This window comes from Talpa occidentalis, unplaced genomic scaffold (assembly GCF_014898055.3).
Source record: "Talpa occidentalis isolate TD23 unplaced genomic scaffold, MPIMG_talOcc4v2.1 talOcc4.6, whole genome shotgun sequence".
NCBI classification, from domain to species: Eukaryota; Metazoa; Chordata; class Mammalia; order Eulipotyphla; family Talpidae; genus Talpa; species Talpa occidentalis.
In genome coordinates this window covers 27,461,104-27,477,062 of record NW_023604972.1, presented here as the reverse complement: position 1 = coordinate 27,477,062, position 15,959 = coordinate 27,461,104, and the positions used below count along the sequence as shown (strand labels likewise).

Sequence of the window (15,959 nt, the reverse complement as noted above, 5' to 3'; positions counted from 1 at the left end):
AGCTTCCTGGCTGGTCAGGGATCGAACTCGTGATGCAGAAGCTGTGGATAGCGTTATAGGTTGTTTCTTAACCCCTTGTGCCACCAGGGAGGCCCTAATCATTCTTTTTTAATGTCTTTATTTCATTCTGATATTTTATACTCAGGTGCTTTATGAACCTTAAACACATTGTTTTTATTTTTGCTTTAAATAACATCTTTTAAAGAGTTTAAGAAAAATAAGAAAAACCGGTCTTTTATATTTATTATCAAGCTCATTATTTTTGATGCTTTTTATTCCATTTTTGTGGACTCAGGTTTCTATCTTGTTTAATTTTCTTTTCCTGGGGCCTCCCTGGTGGCGCAGGGGGTTAAGTACCGCACTATGAAGCCAATCCACATCCTCTGCAGCATGAGTTCGATCCCTGGCTGGCCAGGGAGGCAACCCACATGGTGCAGCACACCTCTCCTGACTCACCTGCTGCTCCCCTCAGCATTGTATTTCGGTCAGTCTGCCTGTTCTGTTCCCCACTCTGTCTCTGGTGAATCCTCTCACCCCCTACAGCTCTGGCCTGTACCCCAGCTCTTATATGCATAAATAAATCAATCTTCTTAAAAAAAATTTTTTTTTCTTTTCTTGTGAAGACCTTAACATTGATGGTAGTGCTAGTTGTGAATTCTTTCAACGTTGATAAATATCTTTAGTTTTCATTTGTGAAAAGTATTTTCCTAGTTTGACAGTCTTCCCCTGTACTTTAAATATGCTGCTCTACTATGTTCTAGCTTGCTTTTTTTTCCTAGTGAAGAGTGGCTATGATTATTATCTTTATTCTTTTGCATTTAATTTTCCTGTGACTATTTTTAAAGATTTTTATCACCAGTTTTTAGCATTTTGCTGTGGTGTGTCTTGGCATAGTTTTTTCTAAGACTTCTCTAGTTTTTTTTTTTTTTCCCTTTAGCTTCTTGGATCTGTGGATTTATAGTTTTTATCAACTTTTGTGAAATTTTCAGTTTTCTTCAAATATTTTCCCATTGTGGCCTTCCTGTACTCCAAAGACATATCTTGTGCTGCTTGAAGTTTTACAGTTCATGAATAGTCTATTTATTATTGTCCTTTTTATTTCTGTGCTTATATCTTAGCTTTATATCTTAGCTTTTATAGCTTTATTTTCAAGTTTACTAATTTTCTGATCCACTTTGTATCCCATTTTGTGTTTATTAATCTCAGACATAGTATTTTTTTCATTTCTGAGTTGGATTTGTGTGTCTTTTTATGTCTCCTGTATCTGTCCTTAGCATGCTTATGCTTTCCCGAAACTTGCATATAGTGAATGTAGTCTAAACTTACTGAATTTGATATCCTTGTCTGTGTCTATCATCTGTCATTTCTGGGTCTATTCTGTTAATTTTTCTCCTTTTGGTTATGTTTTTCTGCTGCTTTGCCACTAGCTAATTTTTGGTTAGTTTCTAAATATGTAAAACTGTATTTTTGGGGGTTGGATTTTTTTTTTTCCTGTATTTGAGTATGTGATTTTGTTAGGTGTGATCAGAATATCCCTTCATCTAGGGTCGTTTTGGCTTTAACACTGAGACAATAACTCTTCTAAGTTCACAGTTTGATTCTTACATTTTAAGAGATTCTTCCACTCTGAGAAACTACTCCCAGGTTTATTTAATTTCTGGAAATTGGTCTTCCTGCTCCTTCCATTTGCTTTTTCGGAGGTTTTGCACAGTTTCCTCTCAATAGATGTACACACCAATACTCAGTCAGAGATTCAAGGGATCGTGTCCGGAGTTCTCCAGTACTTTTCACTTTACTGCTGTCACTTCACAAATTCCACCCACACTGGCCTCTGCATTATGAATTTTGTCCACTGAACTTGTTAGAACCACCAGACTCCTTTTGTGATCTTCCTTGTGCTGTAGTCTGGAAACTTCCAGGTCTAAGTTGGTGCTTTTGTGGGACTCATCTTGTTTGTTTTTCTTCTCTTGGGATTACTGTCCTGTGCTGCCTTATTATCTTGTCTGAAATCTCTTGCTTCATGTATTTTTCTCTGATTTTCTAGTTATTTCAGGTGGGAGAGTAAATTTCGCATTGTTATTCCATCATGGTGAGAAATCAGTAATGTCTGAAGGCTTATAGAAGTCATAGACTGCATAACGTTTTCCCCCATTCCTGTGTTTGCCACACTGGCAAAACGATAGGTACATAGTTGGACCTAATAAATATTTGTCTAATTAAATGAACTGTTTTGATTTAAAAATTTTTTTTAAAGATTTATTTATTTATTCATAAAAGAGCTGGGGTACAGGCCAGAGGTGCGAGGGGTGAGAGGATTTACCAGAGACAAAGTGGAGAACAGGTGGATTGAATGAAATACACTGCTGAGGGGAGCAGTGGGCAAGTCAGGAGAGGTCTGCTGCGCCATGTGGGTTGCTCCCTGGCCAGCCAGTGATCAAACTCGTGCTGCAGAGGCTGCGGATTGCTTCGTAGTGCGGTGCTTAATCCCTGAGCCACCAGGGAGGCCCCCAATTTTTTCTATAAAGTATTTTTTGAGCTATTTTTATGTATTGAAACTTGTTCTTAAATGGGGTGCAACTCTTAAGTTTGTCTAAGACAACTGTAATCTGCATTTCCTTTCCAAAATTTGGATATGTGAGGAGTCATATAAGGAGTTAGAATGGCAAGATTGACTTTATTTTTTTAAATTAAAATTTTTTTAATTGTATTTTTTTTTCAATCGAGATAATTGTTTACGACATTGTGTAGGATTCAGGAATATAGGAAGTGGACTTTAAACAGTTGCCCTTTGTTGCTGAGCAAAAATTGGGATAGACCATGGATAGCTCTATTGCTCATATACATACTAGAAATCCAGCTTTCCATAAAGAAAACTTTAAGTAAATTGCCTATTCCAATCTAATTCCAGTTTTGCAAATAACTAGCCACATTAAATTGCTTTTATTTTAATTAAATTTTAGAAATGAATAGACTAATTGCCTGAAATGACTCTAGGGTCTGACCAAATCCATACCTTTTTTTGGTCTGTCTCTACATAGATAAGTAGTAATGAAATTACCTTTTGGAAATGTTTTAAGTCATAGAATAATTAACTGAAGCGCAAGAAAATTTAGCTTGATTTCATTGAAACAGGTCATTTAGTTTTAAACTTATAAATTCTTAATATAGCTATTTACAGGAGGGATGTTGATACTCTTCAGTACTTTTATTCTTTTAGTGTAAAGAGGTATGTTTTGCTTTCTTTAACTTTTATGAATAACAGGTGAATGCATTCATATTATGCATAGTTTTCCAATTACCTATTCTTTATATATTATTTTCACTTTAGTGTTGCCCTGGAAATTGTCCACCATGTGATCAAAACTGTGGACGGACTTTAGGATGTAGGAACCATAAATGTCCATCTGTCTGCCACAGAGGTAAAATCTAACGATAGCTATATTTTTTGTATTTGCATAATGTTTTATGGTTGACGCAGAGTTTTCATATTCATGTTCTTGATCCTTTAGCATCCTTAAGAGGTAGGGAAGAAACTAATATCCCTATATTATGGACAAGGATGTTGACGCCAAAGAGGTTTAATGACTTTCTCAGGGAAATATTTAGTCAAGTAGTATAGTCAAGATTTGAACCCAGGCTTCCTAAATAAGAAAGTTTCATTCTTTCTGTAACACCATATTTCCTTATTTTTCTCAACCTTCCCCACAAAGTTCTTTCTCCAGGTTTATTGAGGTATAGTTGATATAGCACAGTATAAGTTTAAGGTGTTTAGCATAACGACGTAAATATGGTGTGAACTGATTATCAAGTACGGTTAATATCCTTCATCTCATAGATAGAGAAAAAAATGAGCAAAAAAAAGTTGTTTTTACTTTTAGTGGGAACTCTTAGCATTTACTCTCTTAGCAGCTATTATATATACGTACGATAAGATGTCTATACTCTAGTCATCATGGTTAGATGATGATGGCTGTATATTAATTCTTAGGACTTATCTGGAAGTTTGTACTTTTTAACCACTTTCATCCAGTTCTTCCTTCCCCCTCATTTTTTAATAATGTGTTCATGGGTTTTCATTTTTATCTTGAATTTTAGATATTTATATAAGATTAAATCTAGTAAGGGAAAGGTCTATCCTAAGCTGGTAGTTCTTAAACTTTTGGTTCAAAGTTCCCTTTACAAATTTTTAGGCCCAAAGAACTTTTATTAATGTGGATTTTATCTTTTGACATTTATTTTACTTGAAATTAAAATAAAATGTAACAACACTTTATTCAAAAATAGAAATAATAAAATCATTACAGCTTAATACAGTAACATATTTTATAAAAATACTCATTTTCTGGAAAAATATTGAGTGAGAAGAATGGTAATGTTTCACATTTTTGCAAATGTCTTTAATGTGTAGTTTAATAGTAAATAGGAGGATTCACATATTTGCTTCTGCATTCAGTCAGTTAAATATCACATTTCACGTAGCCTCTGGAAAAGCTCTGTTATGCATTTGAGACCTCACAGACCACCTAAGAGTCTCAGAGGTGCCTAAGTTATGAGACATTGAAAGCTGAGTTAACTTGGAGCATGCTGATATGAAATAGAATATACTGATAGATGGCATGGAATAGTGGGGAGACTTGATAAAGAGCTCCTGCTATGAGTCTGGATTCTGCCTCATAGTAGCTTGATGACCTGGGACAGACTACTGTTGTGTTTTCCTTGTCTTTGAGATTTAGGTAGGTGCCAGATATGTCAGTTAATTTCTTAATCCTTTCAAAAGTCTTGCAAGGTGTATGACACTACTATTTTGTATAATGAGGAAAAAGGCAGTGAAGCTATTGGAGCAAAGTCATAGAACATAGTTGCAGGGTCAGGATGAACCCAAAGTTTAATGATATTTCCATTGTATAACATAGCCTGCATATTAGAAGCAGCATCAGATTCTGTTAAGCCCGTGAATATTTTCCTGTGGGTGTTCTCTGATTTGTCAGTTGCCATAATTTTTTAGTTCTCACTATTACTAAAATGATTTTATTTCCTTTTACAGTCATAGTACATCACTGAACCATTAAATTTAAATTTCATTAACATTCTAAAGTTAGTAATTAATTCATTAAGTAAGTATCTTGAAGTATCTGCTAAGTACTAGGCACTGGGATCACATGAGTGGTCAAAGTTGACCAGTGTGTGCTCTTATGAAACTTTTTTTAAGTAATGAAAAATAGACTGTACTTATTAATAACCAGCATCAGGTCATAAGAAGGAAGTTGATTTTGTTGGGAAATGTATCTAAAAATAAGGTACTTTATGTGCACCAGAAAGAGGAGAGAGCTGGGCTTTTTAGCTGTTTTTACTTCTAACAAGGGTCAAATGGTACAATGTAACAGTACGGGTTTGAACCATCCTGGAAAACTTGGTGCTAAGGCCAGATACTGAAAATGGTGAGAAAGATGTGTCTTATCATCCATGTCATGGTAAATGTAGAAGGATGATCTAGCAAAGGAGCTTACACAAAATTTATGAAAGATCCTGTAGTAGAGTCAACTTTGAACATTTGTCAAGTCTAGTCAGATCTCAATGAATTTTCCTTTATTTTAAAGCTATTAAAAAATTAGATGTATTTTTCAGATAATTTAGCAAATGATTATCAAATTTATTTGGTATTAAAAGGCTAAAATTTTGGCAAGATACATTTTAAAGTACAAATTTGATGATAGCTTTCCATACCTGATGTCACAACTTATTTCAGAACTACAGTGGTTGTGAGTTTAGTGTTCGCATCATATTAGATAAACAAATGAAGCATAATTTATAAAAGCTGTCATAGAAGTAGAAAACAGTGATCCAGTGACTCTAGTTAATAAATAATCTTGGTATAATTGGGCTGGGAAGGGATAAAACTCTACATCATAAAATATACAAAACAAATTATGGGTAGATTAAAGATTTAACCATTAAGGCTAAAAGTGTATACATTATAGATCACGTAGCAGAACATTATGACCTTAGAGTGAGAACTTTTTTTTGCAAAGAAAACAGTAAAAGCACAAACTTAAAAGAAAGCATTTAATGAATTTGGCTTCATTAACCTTAAAAACGTCAATGTAGCAGAAGATTCCATAAACTAAGTGAAAAAAACTGTCAGAGTGTGAAAAGATACTTGTGATGGTGGGACATAAACCAATTTTTAGAAATAGCAGTTGATGGTGCGAAGATATCTAAATGGCCTTTAAACATGAAAAGTTGGTCAATCTCAAAAGTAATCAAGTTGATTAAAAGTTATTTTTACATATTATTTCACAGCTATCAGATACCAAAGAAGGTTAGCATCTGGTAATTAATACCAAGTGCTTACTAATGGTATGGAGAAATAGAAATTTTCACATACTGTTTATTTGACAGTTTGGAGTACAAGTTTGAAGACCCATATTAGGGAGAAAGTTGGCAGTAGCTGGTAAAGATAGCCACTCCTTACAACACACTAAAAGGAAAAATTATGTTATTTGAATAGAAGTATGCATAAAAATAAGCCAAGAAGATTATTATTCATATTAGATTTTCCAAAGACTTAAATCCATTTTGCTTGTACGGGTTTGAATGTGAAATGTATTAACTTTGTTGCTTAGAACAAAACTTGTAGTGAAGTTTAAAGAAAATTCAACAACTTTTTATTGAAGTAACAGCGTAGATCAAGAAAAATATACAAATCATGAGCACACAGTTTGGTGAATTTTTATAGACTGTATTTAACCATGTAATTAGAACTCAGATTGTTAAACAGAAAATTACCAACATTTCTAAAACCCTACTTGGATCCTTCATAGCCATCATCCTGATTTTTGAACATTATGCATTAGTTTTCCTGTTACTTTATGTAAATGGAGCCATATACTATTTAGTCTGTGTCTTCTTTTGCTCAGTGTTGTGGATGTAAGGTTCATTCTTATAGTTTGTTCATTCACATTGTAGAGTTTACCATTTCAAGTACACTAAACTTACCAATTCTACTGTCGAGGGGCATTTTGATAATGAAGGAAATTTTTTTTAACTTGACTTTTTTTTTTTCAGGCAGTTGCTATCCCTGCCCAGAAACTGTCGATGTGAAGTGCAATTGTGGTAACACAAAGGTGACAGTACCCTGTGGCCGAGAACGTACCACAAAACCACCTAAGTGCAAAGAGCAATGCAGGTAAGTATGAAGTTTTGCAGAAACTTACATCTGGTCTCTTATAAAGTTAAATTCATACTGAATTTTAACATTGTTAGTATTTTAAATTTTGCTTTAATGTTTTAAAATATTAACATTCCAGTAAGCGTCATTCTTTATGGAATCAAAAGATATGTAAGATAATTGCACTTTAGATTAGATATAGTTGTTAAGTGATCAAAAGTAATTTTAAAAATTGTACTTTATGATTTAGTCGACCACCAACTTGCCATCATACAAGTCAAGAAAAGCATCGCTGTCACTTTGGCTCATGTCCACCATGTCATCAACCTTGCCAAAAAGTTTTGGAGAAATGTGGTCACTTGTGTCCTGCTCCATGTCATGATCAAGCATTAATAAAGCAAACTGGCAGGGTAAGGGAACACTATTATTAAGAGAATGCATTGCAGTGGGTCATACTTCTTAATTTTACAGCCATTCAACAAGCAATGATTAAGTATTTACTGTGTGTTAAGCACTTATTGTGTATTCAGGAGCTAGGATACAAAGTAAATAAAAAGTGTTTTTTTGTCTTAAGCTCACAATGTAAAAAGAGAAACCAACAAATATTTGCAAATAAAGTATGCTATGTTATAATCTTGATATAGATAAATATGGCAATCTTCCTTTATATATTGTGACTTAGGATTGTAGATGTCTCCTGGTTTCCTCAAAGATTCACATATTCATAAATTGAGTTTTTACTATGTGTGAAGCATTATTCTAGCTGTTAGGCAACAGTGAACACAATAATGGAGATACATTCTACCTGTAAAAGCTGGAGTTTACAATTGTGTTTTCTCAATCTCCTTTTGGTTTATGAGAAATGAAGGAGGCTGCCCTGCTTTTGTTCTGCCATTTAAAAATTTGAGTCTAGTTTTTAAATGTCAAGTGGGTGTGGATTGGAACAATTTTGATAGAATACAGATGGAATAAAATATATCAGAAGCACAGTTTGCTGAAAAGTTTCAGCCTGCTTGAGTCAAAAATACATGGAATTACTTTCTGAGATTTTTGTAATGGTCATATGACTTAATTCCTCTGACCTAAAATTGTCATATATTTTATTTGTAGCACCAGCCTACAGGCCCTTGGGAACAGCCTTCTGAGCCAGCATTTATTCAGACTGCATTACCTTGTCCTCCATGTCAAATTCCTATTCCTATGTAAGTATTATTAGAATTTTAACTTTAAAAAGTATCTTTTAGTTCAAAGTGTATCTAAGTCATTTTCCCCTTTTTCTTCGTTCAGTTCATCATTTTTTCAGGCTTAGTCTATAAACTAGTCTCTCTGTCTTCAGCCTCATTCCTTTCCAGATATATTTTACCAAAATCTGTTCTAGGTCTTGAATTTTTCGCTCCAGCTGGACTTTTATGCCCTTTTCCTTCATAGAATCTTGTGGTTAAAATTACAATAATACATCCATGATAGCATCATTTGTTTTCTGATTGATACCCAGGCTAACCTGTAAGCTCCTGAAAACAGAGAAAAGCTAGGTTTTAGTTAAGACAAACTTGAAGTTTGTATTTTCAGATGATGTTGTATATGGAAAATCATTAGGCTTCTCTCACAAAAACAATTTAATGAAGTGTTAAATGAGTTCAGTAAAGTTATAGGAAACATGATTAATTATATTAGTCAATTTTATTTCTATGCAATAGCAGTGAACAACATGAAAATGAAATTAAGAAAACAATTCATCTGATATCAATAGGGACAAATATTGTATTAATTTAATGAATGTAATAAATGCAAACTTTATACACTAAAAACTACAAAGCATTGTTCAAGGAAATTAAAGAACACCAAAGATTGTGTGGCACTTGGGGCAGGGAATAAAATTCAGAATCCGGAAATAATGACATTTATGGTCATTATGGTCATTTATGGTCATTTATGACCATACATTTATGGTCATTGATTGTTGACAAGAGGGCCAAGACAACTATCTAACAAATGAATAGGCATCCCCTGTACAAAGATGAGAGGATTTAATATTGGTAAGGGCACTCTCAAGCCCAAATTGATCAGCAGATTCAATGCCATCCCAATCACAGCTGACTTTTTTTGCAGAAATTGACAAGTTGATCCTAAAATTCATATGGAAAAATGAGGGAGAGACCCAGAAGAGCTAAAATAGTCTTAAAAGTGAAGAACAAAGTTGGAGGACTCACATTTTGTGATTTCAAAACTTACTACAAAGTTTTGGTAATCCAGAATATGCAGTAGACATATTGATCAATGGAACAAAATATGTATATTCTCAGTGCAATCCTATCAAAAATTTAATGGCATTCTTCAAAGAAATAGAATAAACAATACTAAAATTAATATGGAACCACAGAAGACCCTGAAGAGCCAAACCAATTTTGACAAAAAAGAGGAAGAATGGCAGTATCACACATCTAGCCTTCAAACTTTACTACATAGTTATCATAATTGAAACAGCCTGGCACTGGAACAAAACAAACACACAAACAAATGGAATAGAATGGAAAGCCCAGAAATAAACCCACACCTAGATGGACAGTTTATCTGTGACAAAGCCAAGAATATACACTGGAGCAAGGAAAGCCTCTTTAACAAGTGGTGGGAAAACAGGACAACTACATGCATGAGAATGAAACTAGACCACTCTCTCACACCATACACACAAAATAAACTCATAATGGATTATAGACTTGGATGTAAGATCTGAAACCATTAAATACATAGAAAAAATGGAGGCATGGCATGGGCTTCAAAGATGTTTGTGGATTGGTCTCCAGCAGCAAGGAAAACAGTAAAATATAAGCAATTGGGAGTATATCAAACTAAAATATTTGCACACAATCTGACAAGGGGCTGATATCCAAGATCTATAAGGGAATTCACATGACACAACAAAAAACAAAAAACCCAATTAAGAAAATGGGCAGAAGACATACAGATGACCAACTGGCACATGAAAAAATGTGCACCATCACTTACCCTCAGGGTAATGCAAATCAAAACCAAAATCAGTTACCACCTCACACTTGTGAGAATGGGCCATATCAACAATCACAACAACAAAAGTAAATTAGTGGTAACCAGGGACTGGAGGTAAAGAGCCATGCAGTTATGATTATTAGAGGGTTTTTCTTTGAGTAATGAAAATATTGTAAGTTTAGGAAGTTTTGATAGTTACATAGTCTTACAAATATGCAGCAAAACACTGAATTGTACTCTTTAAAGTATAAATTACATGTTTCCTAAAACAACATGTAATGGCCCTTCTAACTGATAAGTTTTCCAGTGGCGTATATAACAAAATTACTAAATATTCATTGAAAGATACAGTCACATAAGCTATCTGGTTAATACAGTTTCCTTTTTAGAGTAGATTATCTTGTGTGACTTCCCTTTTAAAAAATATAATATTACTTTTAATGATAATTTGACCATGTGGTAAAATAATTCTGAACATATTTGCTATATTTAGGGTACCTTTGATTTCAAGTTAGAAAATATATAATAGAAAGTGACATAGTGGCATTTATGCCTTGCTTATTGAGACTGGAGATACAGCCAGCACCATAGTTGGCTAATCTTGTTTATTCAGTGGTACATCACAAGGGGCCCAATTCTGTGTTTCCATTTTATTAGCCTTTGTTTGTTTTCTTTGCCTCTGGCTGTTTGTCTTTCTGATAACTTCCCATCTAGACCCATCTATACTTGAAAGGTTCCAAAAGGAGGAACGCATTTGTGTTGTCTTCTATCATTTATCTTCCTTTTTCTTTTTCTTTTTTTTTTTTTTTGAGTGGGAAACTTTCCCAGATACCACATAGAAAAGCTCCTTTCACATTTCATTGGCCAGAATAGGATCCCAGGACTCTTTCTAAAACTAGTCCTTGGAAAGGAAACCAATGTTTTTATTTTTAATTTTTAAAAGTAGACTTTATTTTTCAGATTTAAGTTAATAGAAAAATTTTGCAGAAACTACAGAATTCCCATATCGTCTTGTCCCCACCCCTTATCTCCAACGCACTTACATGCACAGCAGTTTCCCGTATTAGTAATATCTTGGATTAGTATGCTATATTTAGTTATTTATTTTTTACAATTGAGAAGCTAATATTGATACATTATTTTTAACTAAAATCAATAGATTACATTGCTTACTTTTTTGTGTTGTGTGGTTGGTTCTGTGGTTTTTGACAAATGTAAATGTCAAGTATTCACTGTTATAGTATCATGCAGAATAGTTTCACTGCCCTAGAAATTCCCTTTGCTACATCTTTTTATTCCTAATCCTCTCCCCTTTGAGTCCCTGGCAACCACTGATTTTTTTACTGTCTTTGTAGCTTTGCTTTCTTCCAGTATGTCATATATTTGGAATCATATAGTAAGTAGACTTTTCAACTGGCTGCATTCACTTAGTAGTATGCATTTAAGGTTCCTCTATGTCTTTCCATGGCTTGATAGCTCATTTCTTTTTATCACTGAATAATATTGGATGTATGATATAATGCGGTTTGCTTATTCACTCACCGATTGAAGGACATTTTGGTTGCTTCCATTTTTTTCAGTTATGAATAAAGCTGCTGTTAACATTCATATGCAGGTTATTTGTGTACAAACGTTCTCACTTCATCTGGGCAAATGTTAAGGAGCAGATTATGGGTCATATGGTAAGCCTATGTTTAGCTCTGCAAGAAACTGCCAAATTGTCTAGTGAAGTGGCTGAACCATTTTGCATTCTCACTAGTAATGAATGACAGTTTTTGCTGCCCTTCATTCTGTCAACATATGCTATTGTCAGTGTTTAGATTTTAGCCATTCTAATAGGTGTGTAGTGGTATCTCATTTCTTATTGGCAGCTCCCTAGTGATGTGATATTGAGCATCTTTTCATTTGCTTATTTGCCATCTATATGTCTTGGCAAGGTGTCTGTTCTCTGTTCAAATCTTGCCCATTTTTAAATTGGGTGGTTTGCTTTCTTACTGAGTTTTAAGAATTCTTTTTATATTTTGGATATATGTCCTATACCAGTTTTTCAATATACACGTGTTTCAAATATTTTTTTCCCAGTCTGTGACTTATCTTTTCATTTAAGTGGTCATTTAATACTTTTTAATTTAAATGTTCTTCACAAAGTAAATGTTGGTTTCAAGAGGTAAAACGTAACCATTTTTCTTTCATGGGTCATAGTTTTGGTGTTGTATTTAAAAAGCTATCAACAAACTGACTGTGACATACTTTTTCTTCATTTTATAGCTTTACATTGCACATTTTGGTCTTTTTTCCATTTTGAGTTAACTTGTGAAAGGTGAAAGTTCTGTCAGGATTTTATTACGTGTGGATTTTATTCCAGCACCAACCATTTGTTGAAAGGACTACCCTTTCTCCATTTAATTACCTCACTCCTTGTCAAAAAGCAGTTAATGTATTTGTGTGGTTCTTTCTGGGTGCTCTATTCTGTTTCATCTATTTGTGTATTATTTCACCAACACTACACTGTCTTGAACATTGTAGCTTTAGAGTAAACCTTGAAGTTTGGTAATAAAGTATAGATTTTTTCAGTACTGGATTTGCTATTGTGATTTTTTTTTTTTCTCTTTCCATGTAGTCCTTTAAATCAATTTACTGATAATCTGCAAAATAGCTTATTGTGGTTTTTATTGGAATTGTGTTGAATCTACACCAAGTTGGGAAGAAGCAGCATCTTAACAATATTGCATCTTCCTACTGGCAAATATGGAGTATCAGTTTAGATTATCTTTTGATTTCTTTCATCAGCACTTTGTAGTTTTTCTCATATAGATCTTGTATATGTTTTGTAAAATTTATACCTAAGTACCAAACTATTTCATTTTTGTGTGTTAATATAAATGATGGTACGTTTTCATTTTAAAATTCTACTTGTTCATTGCTGGTATATAGGAAAGCATTTTTATATATTAACTTTGTATCCTGCCACCTTTCTATAATTATTACTTGTATTTCAGATTATCTTTTATTCTTACTAAACAAGCTAGTAGAATTAACATCTTTATTTTATATATTCTTTTTAAAAAATTTGTGTTTTCATTTTACTTTTATCTTGCAGGATATGTCTTGGGAAGCATGAGGTGAGTTACAAGTTTTCAGTAAATTTGTAAAATATACCTCTTCTCACTTATAATTGTTAGAAATAACAAGTTCAGCATATTGTTATTTTAGTGTTGTGAAGAATACAGGAATTTGTCTACTAATATTTAAAATATACAGTGCTTTTATATGAGAGTTAGCTATGTTTTTTGCCTTCACTACAGAATTAATATATTCAATTTACCTTTTAAAAAGAGACTGCTTTGCTTCTTGGAATTCATTTTTTTGATAGGTTACCTGGTTTTGATAGTAACTTATTAGTGAAAAGTGTATTACCACACTTTTGTGAAACTCGTTGCCAAATGACAGGTACTATTGAAAAGTGGGACAAAAAGTTTTATATGTATATATCGTGCTAAGTTTTCCCTTTCTTGTTTTTTTAAGGTGAGTCCTCTACCATGCCATGCTGTAGGACCCTACTCTTGTAAGAGAGTTTGTGGACGAACCTTAGATTGTCAAAATCATACTTGTATGAAAGAATGCCACAAAGTAACTGAACCTGATGGCAGCACTGACAAAAACAAGGTAATGTCTTAAGTTGAATGTATATATGTTCATAGTGTACTTCAAACATTTTTTAGTAATTATGCCATAAATATTTTTCCATTTTACTCTAACTTTTCTTTCTTGCCTCCATTCCTTCTCCCTTGCCTTTCTCAAGACAATCAACTTTAATAGCTTGATGTGTATTGCTCTATATTTTGTGGTAGCTCGTAGTAATATTATTCCAATCTAATATTAGAACTATTTATATACTGGGCCTCCCAGTGGTGCAGCGGTTGAGCGCTGGGCTGCGAAGCTGCCCGCAGCCTCTGCAGCACCAGTTTGATCCCCGGCCACCAGGGAGGGTCCCACATGGCACGACAAGACCTCTCCTGCCGTGCCCGCTGCTCCCCTCAGCAGTGTACTTTGGTCCTTCTGACTGTTCTCTCCCCACTCTGGCTCTGGTGAATTCTCTCACCCTCCCGTGCTTCTGACTGTACCCAGTGCTTGTATAAATAAATAAATAAATCTTTAAAAAAAAAAAAAACTGTATATTGTACTAATTTTTCACCTAGGATTTGATTTTATGATGGAAGTATAGAAATTAGTGGGTAGCAATATTTCCCCTACTTCTGTCCATTTATAACTCTGAACTTAGAGTTTACCATCAGATGTTTTTTAAACCTGACACAAATTGATAGATAATGTTCACAATTTTAATAAATTCCCAGTCTTTTGTTGGCAGTAAATAGCATCACACATGTGGGGTGTGTTTATTTGTGTGTGAAATTTACTAAAAGCATTTTTTTTTTTATTGAGGTAACACTGGTTTACAATGTTGTTTGTATTTTAGAGATATAAGATCTCCTTCTTCAGGTGTTGTTACCAAACCACACCCACCAACAACACATCCACATTCCATCCCCATAATCTGTTGTGCTCCCTCCCATTTTTACATAGTTGAACAGATCAAAGACATAGAAATATTGCTTGATTTCTTAATTGTTGCATTGTTCTTGTCACATAGCAAATCTTACATTTATCTTCAAAATGATTCTGAATCTGTTTCTCATAACCTCTACCATTAACATCACCATCCAAGCCATCATCACCTCTTACCTAGATTTCTATAATATTTTCCCTACCAGCCTTTCTATTCCCACTCTGACCTTACTATGTTGGCTAGAATAATTTTTAAAAATGTTAATCAGGTGTCATCTCCCAGTTTTTAACATCACTTACTTCCAGTTTCTCTCAAAATAAATTCCAAAGGTTCATGATGGCATATGAGGCTTTACAACAATCTAACTGCTGACTACCCTTCCCATTGCTTCATTCTTCATTCTTGCTGCTCACTTCTGTGACTGTGCTTGCTAATTTTTAAGCATTCCAAGTTTGCTCATACCGCAGAGCTTCTGCCCTTACTATTCCTTTTCTCTGGAACTCTTAAATTTTTATGACTCTCTCTCTTACATCACTAAAATTCTGTTCAAATATGAACTTTATAGGACAGATTTCCTCTTTATTACTATCACTTTCTCTTACCCTGCTTTATCTTTTTATGAGTATTTATTAAGATGTTCTCCTTAAATATAAATTCCTTAGGTCAGGGATCTCTCCCATCTTGGACATTCACATAAATATTGAATAAGTATTTGTGGAATTAGTGAGTATACTTTTTAAAATAAAAAATTAAAAGAAGGTTTTCATAATTTGAAACTTTTCAATGCTACGTGTGAGAAAGGGCTCAGAATTTTATTGACATAGTAACTCTTGTAATCAGGACTATACTTGGAAATGATAATAAAACATATTTAAGACTTAGTATTCATATCTGTAACTCTCTTATTTTATCTCATGTTCTGCTAGAAAAGCCTTTAACCGGGGCCTCCCTGGTGGCCTAGGGGTTAAGTCTCAGCGTTACTGCCACTAGTGCCTGAGATTGACCTCTGGCCAGGGAGCTAATACACATATGGTGCAGCAGACCTCTCCTGTCTGGTCTGCTGCACCTCTTAACAGTGTTTTCCAGTAAATCTGCTTGTTCTACTCCCTACTCTGTCTCTGGTGAAACCTTCCCCCACACCCCCACAACACACCTCTGGCCTACACTCCAGTTCTTCTAAACAAACATTAAAAACAAACAAACAAAAGCCTTTAACCT

The 15,959-nt window shown here is 34.0% G+C and overlaps 1 protein-coding gene across 1 annotated transcript in view; it reads left to right on the top strand.

The window, feature by feature from the left end:
- Window positions 1-15,959, top strand: part of NFXL1 (nuclear transcription factor, X-box binding like 1) — a 44,646-nt gene that overhangs the window by 13,994 nt on the left and 14,693 nt on the right. The window contains exons 11-16 of the mRNA XM_037529161.2: window positions 3,329-3,419; window positions 7,066-7,186; window positions 7,419-7,578; window positions 8,279-8,370; window positions 13,275-13,296; window positions 13,700-13,840. Of these exons, the coding sequence (XP_037385058.1) occupies window positions 3,329-3,419; window positions 7,066-7,186; window positions 7,419-7,578; window positions 8,279-8,370; window positions 13,275-13,296; window positions 13,700-13,840 (627 nt within the window). The remainder of the gene's footprint in view (window positions 1-3,328; window positions 3,420-7,065; window positions 7,187-7,418; window positions 7,579-8,278; window positions 8,371-13,274; window positions 13,297-13,699; window positions 13,841-15,959) is intronic.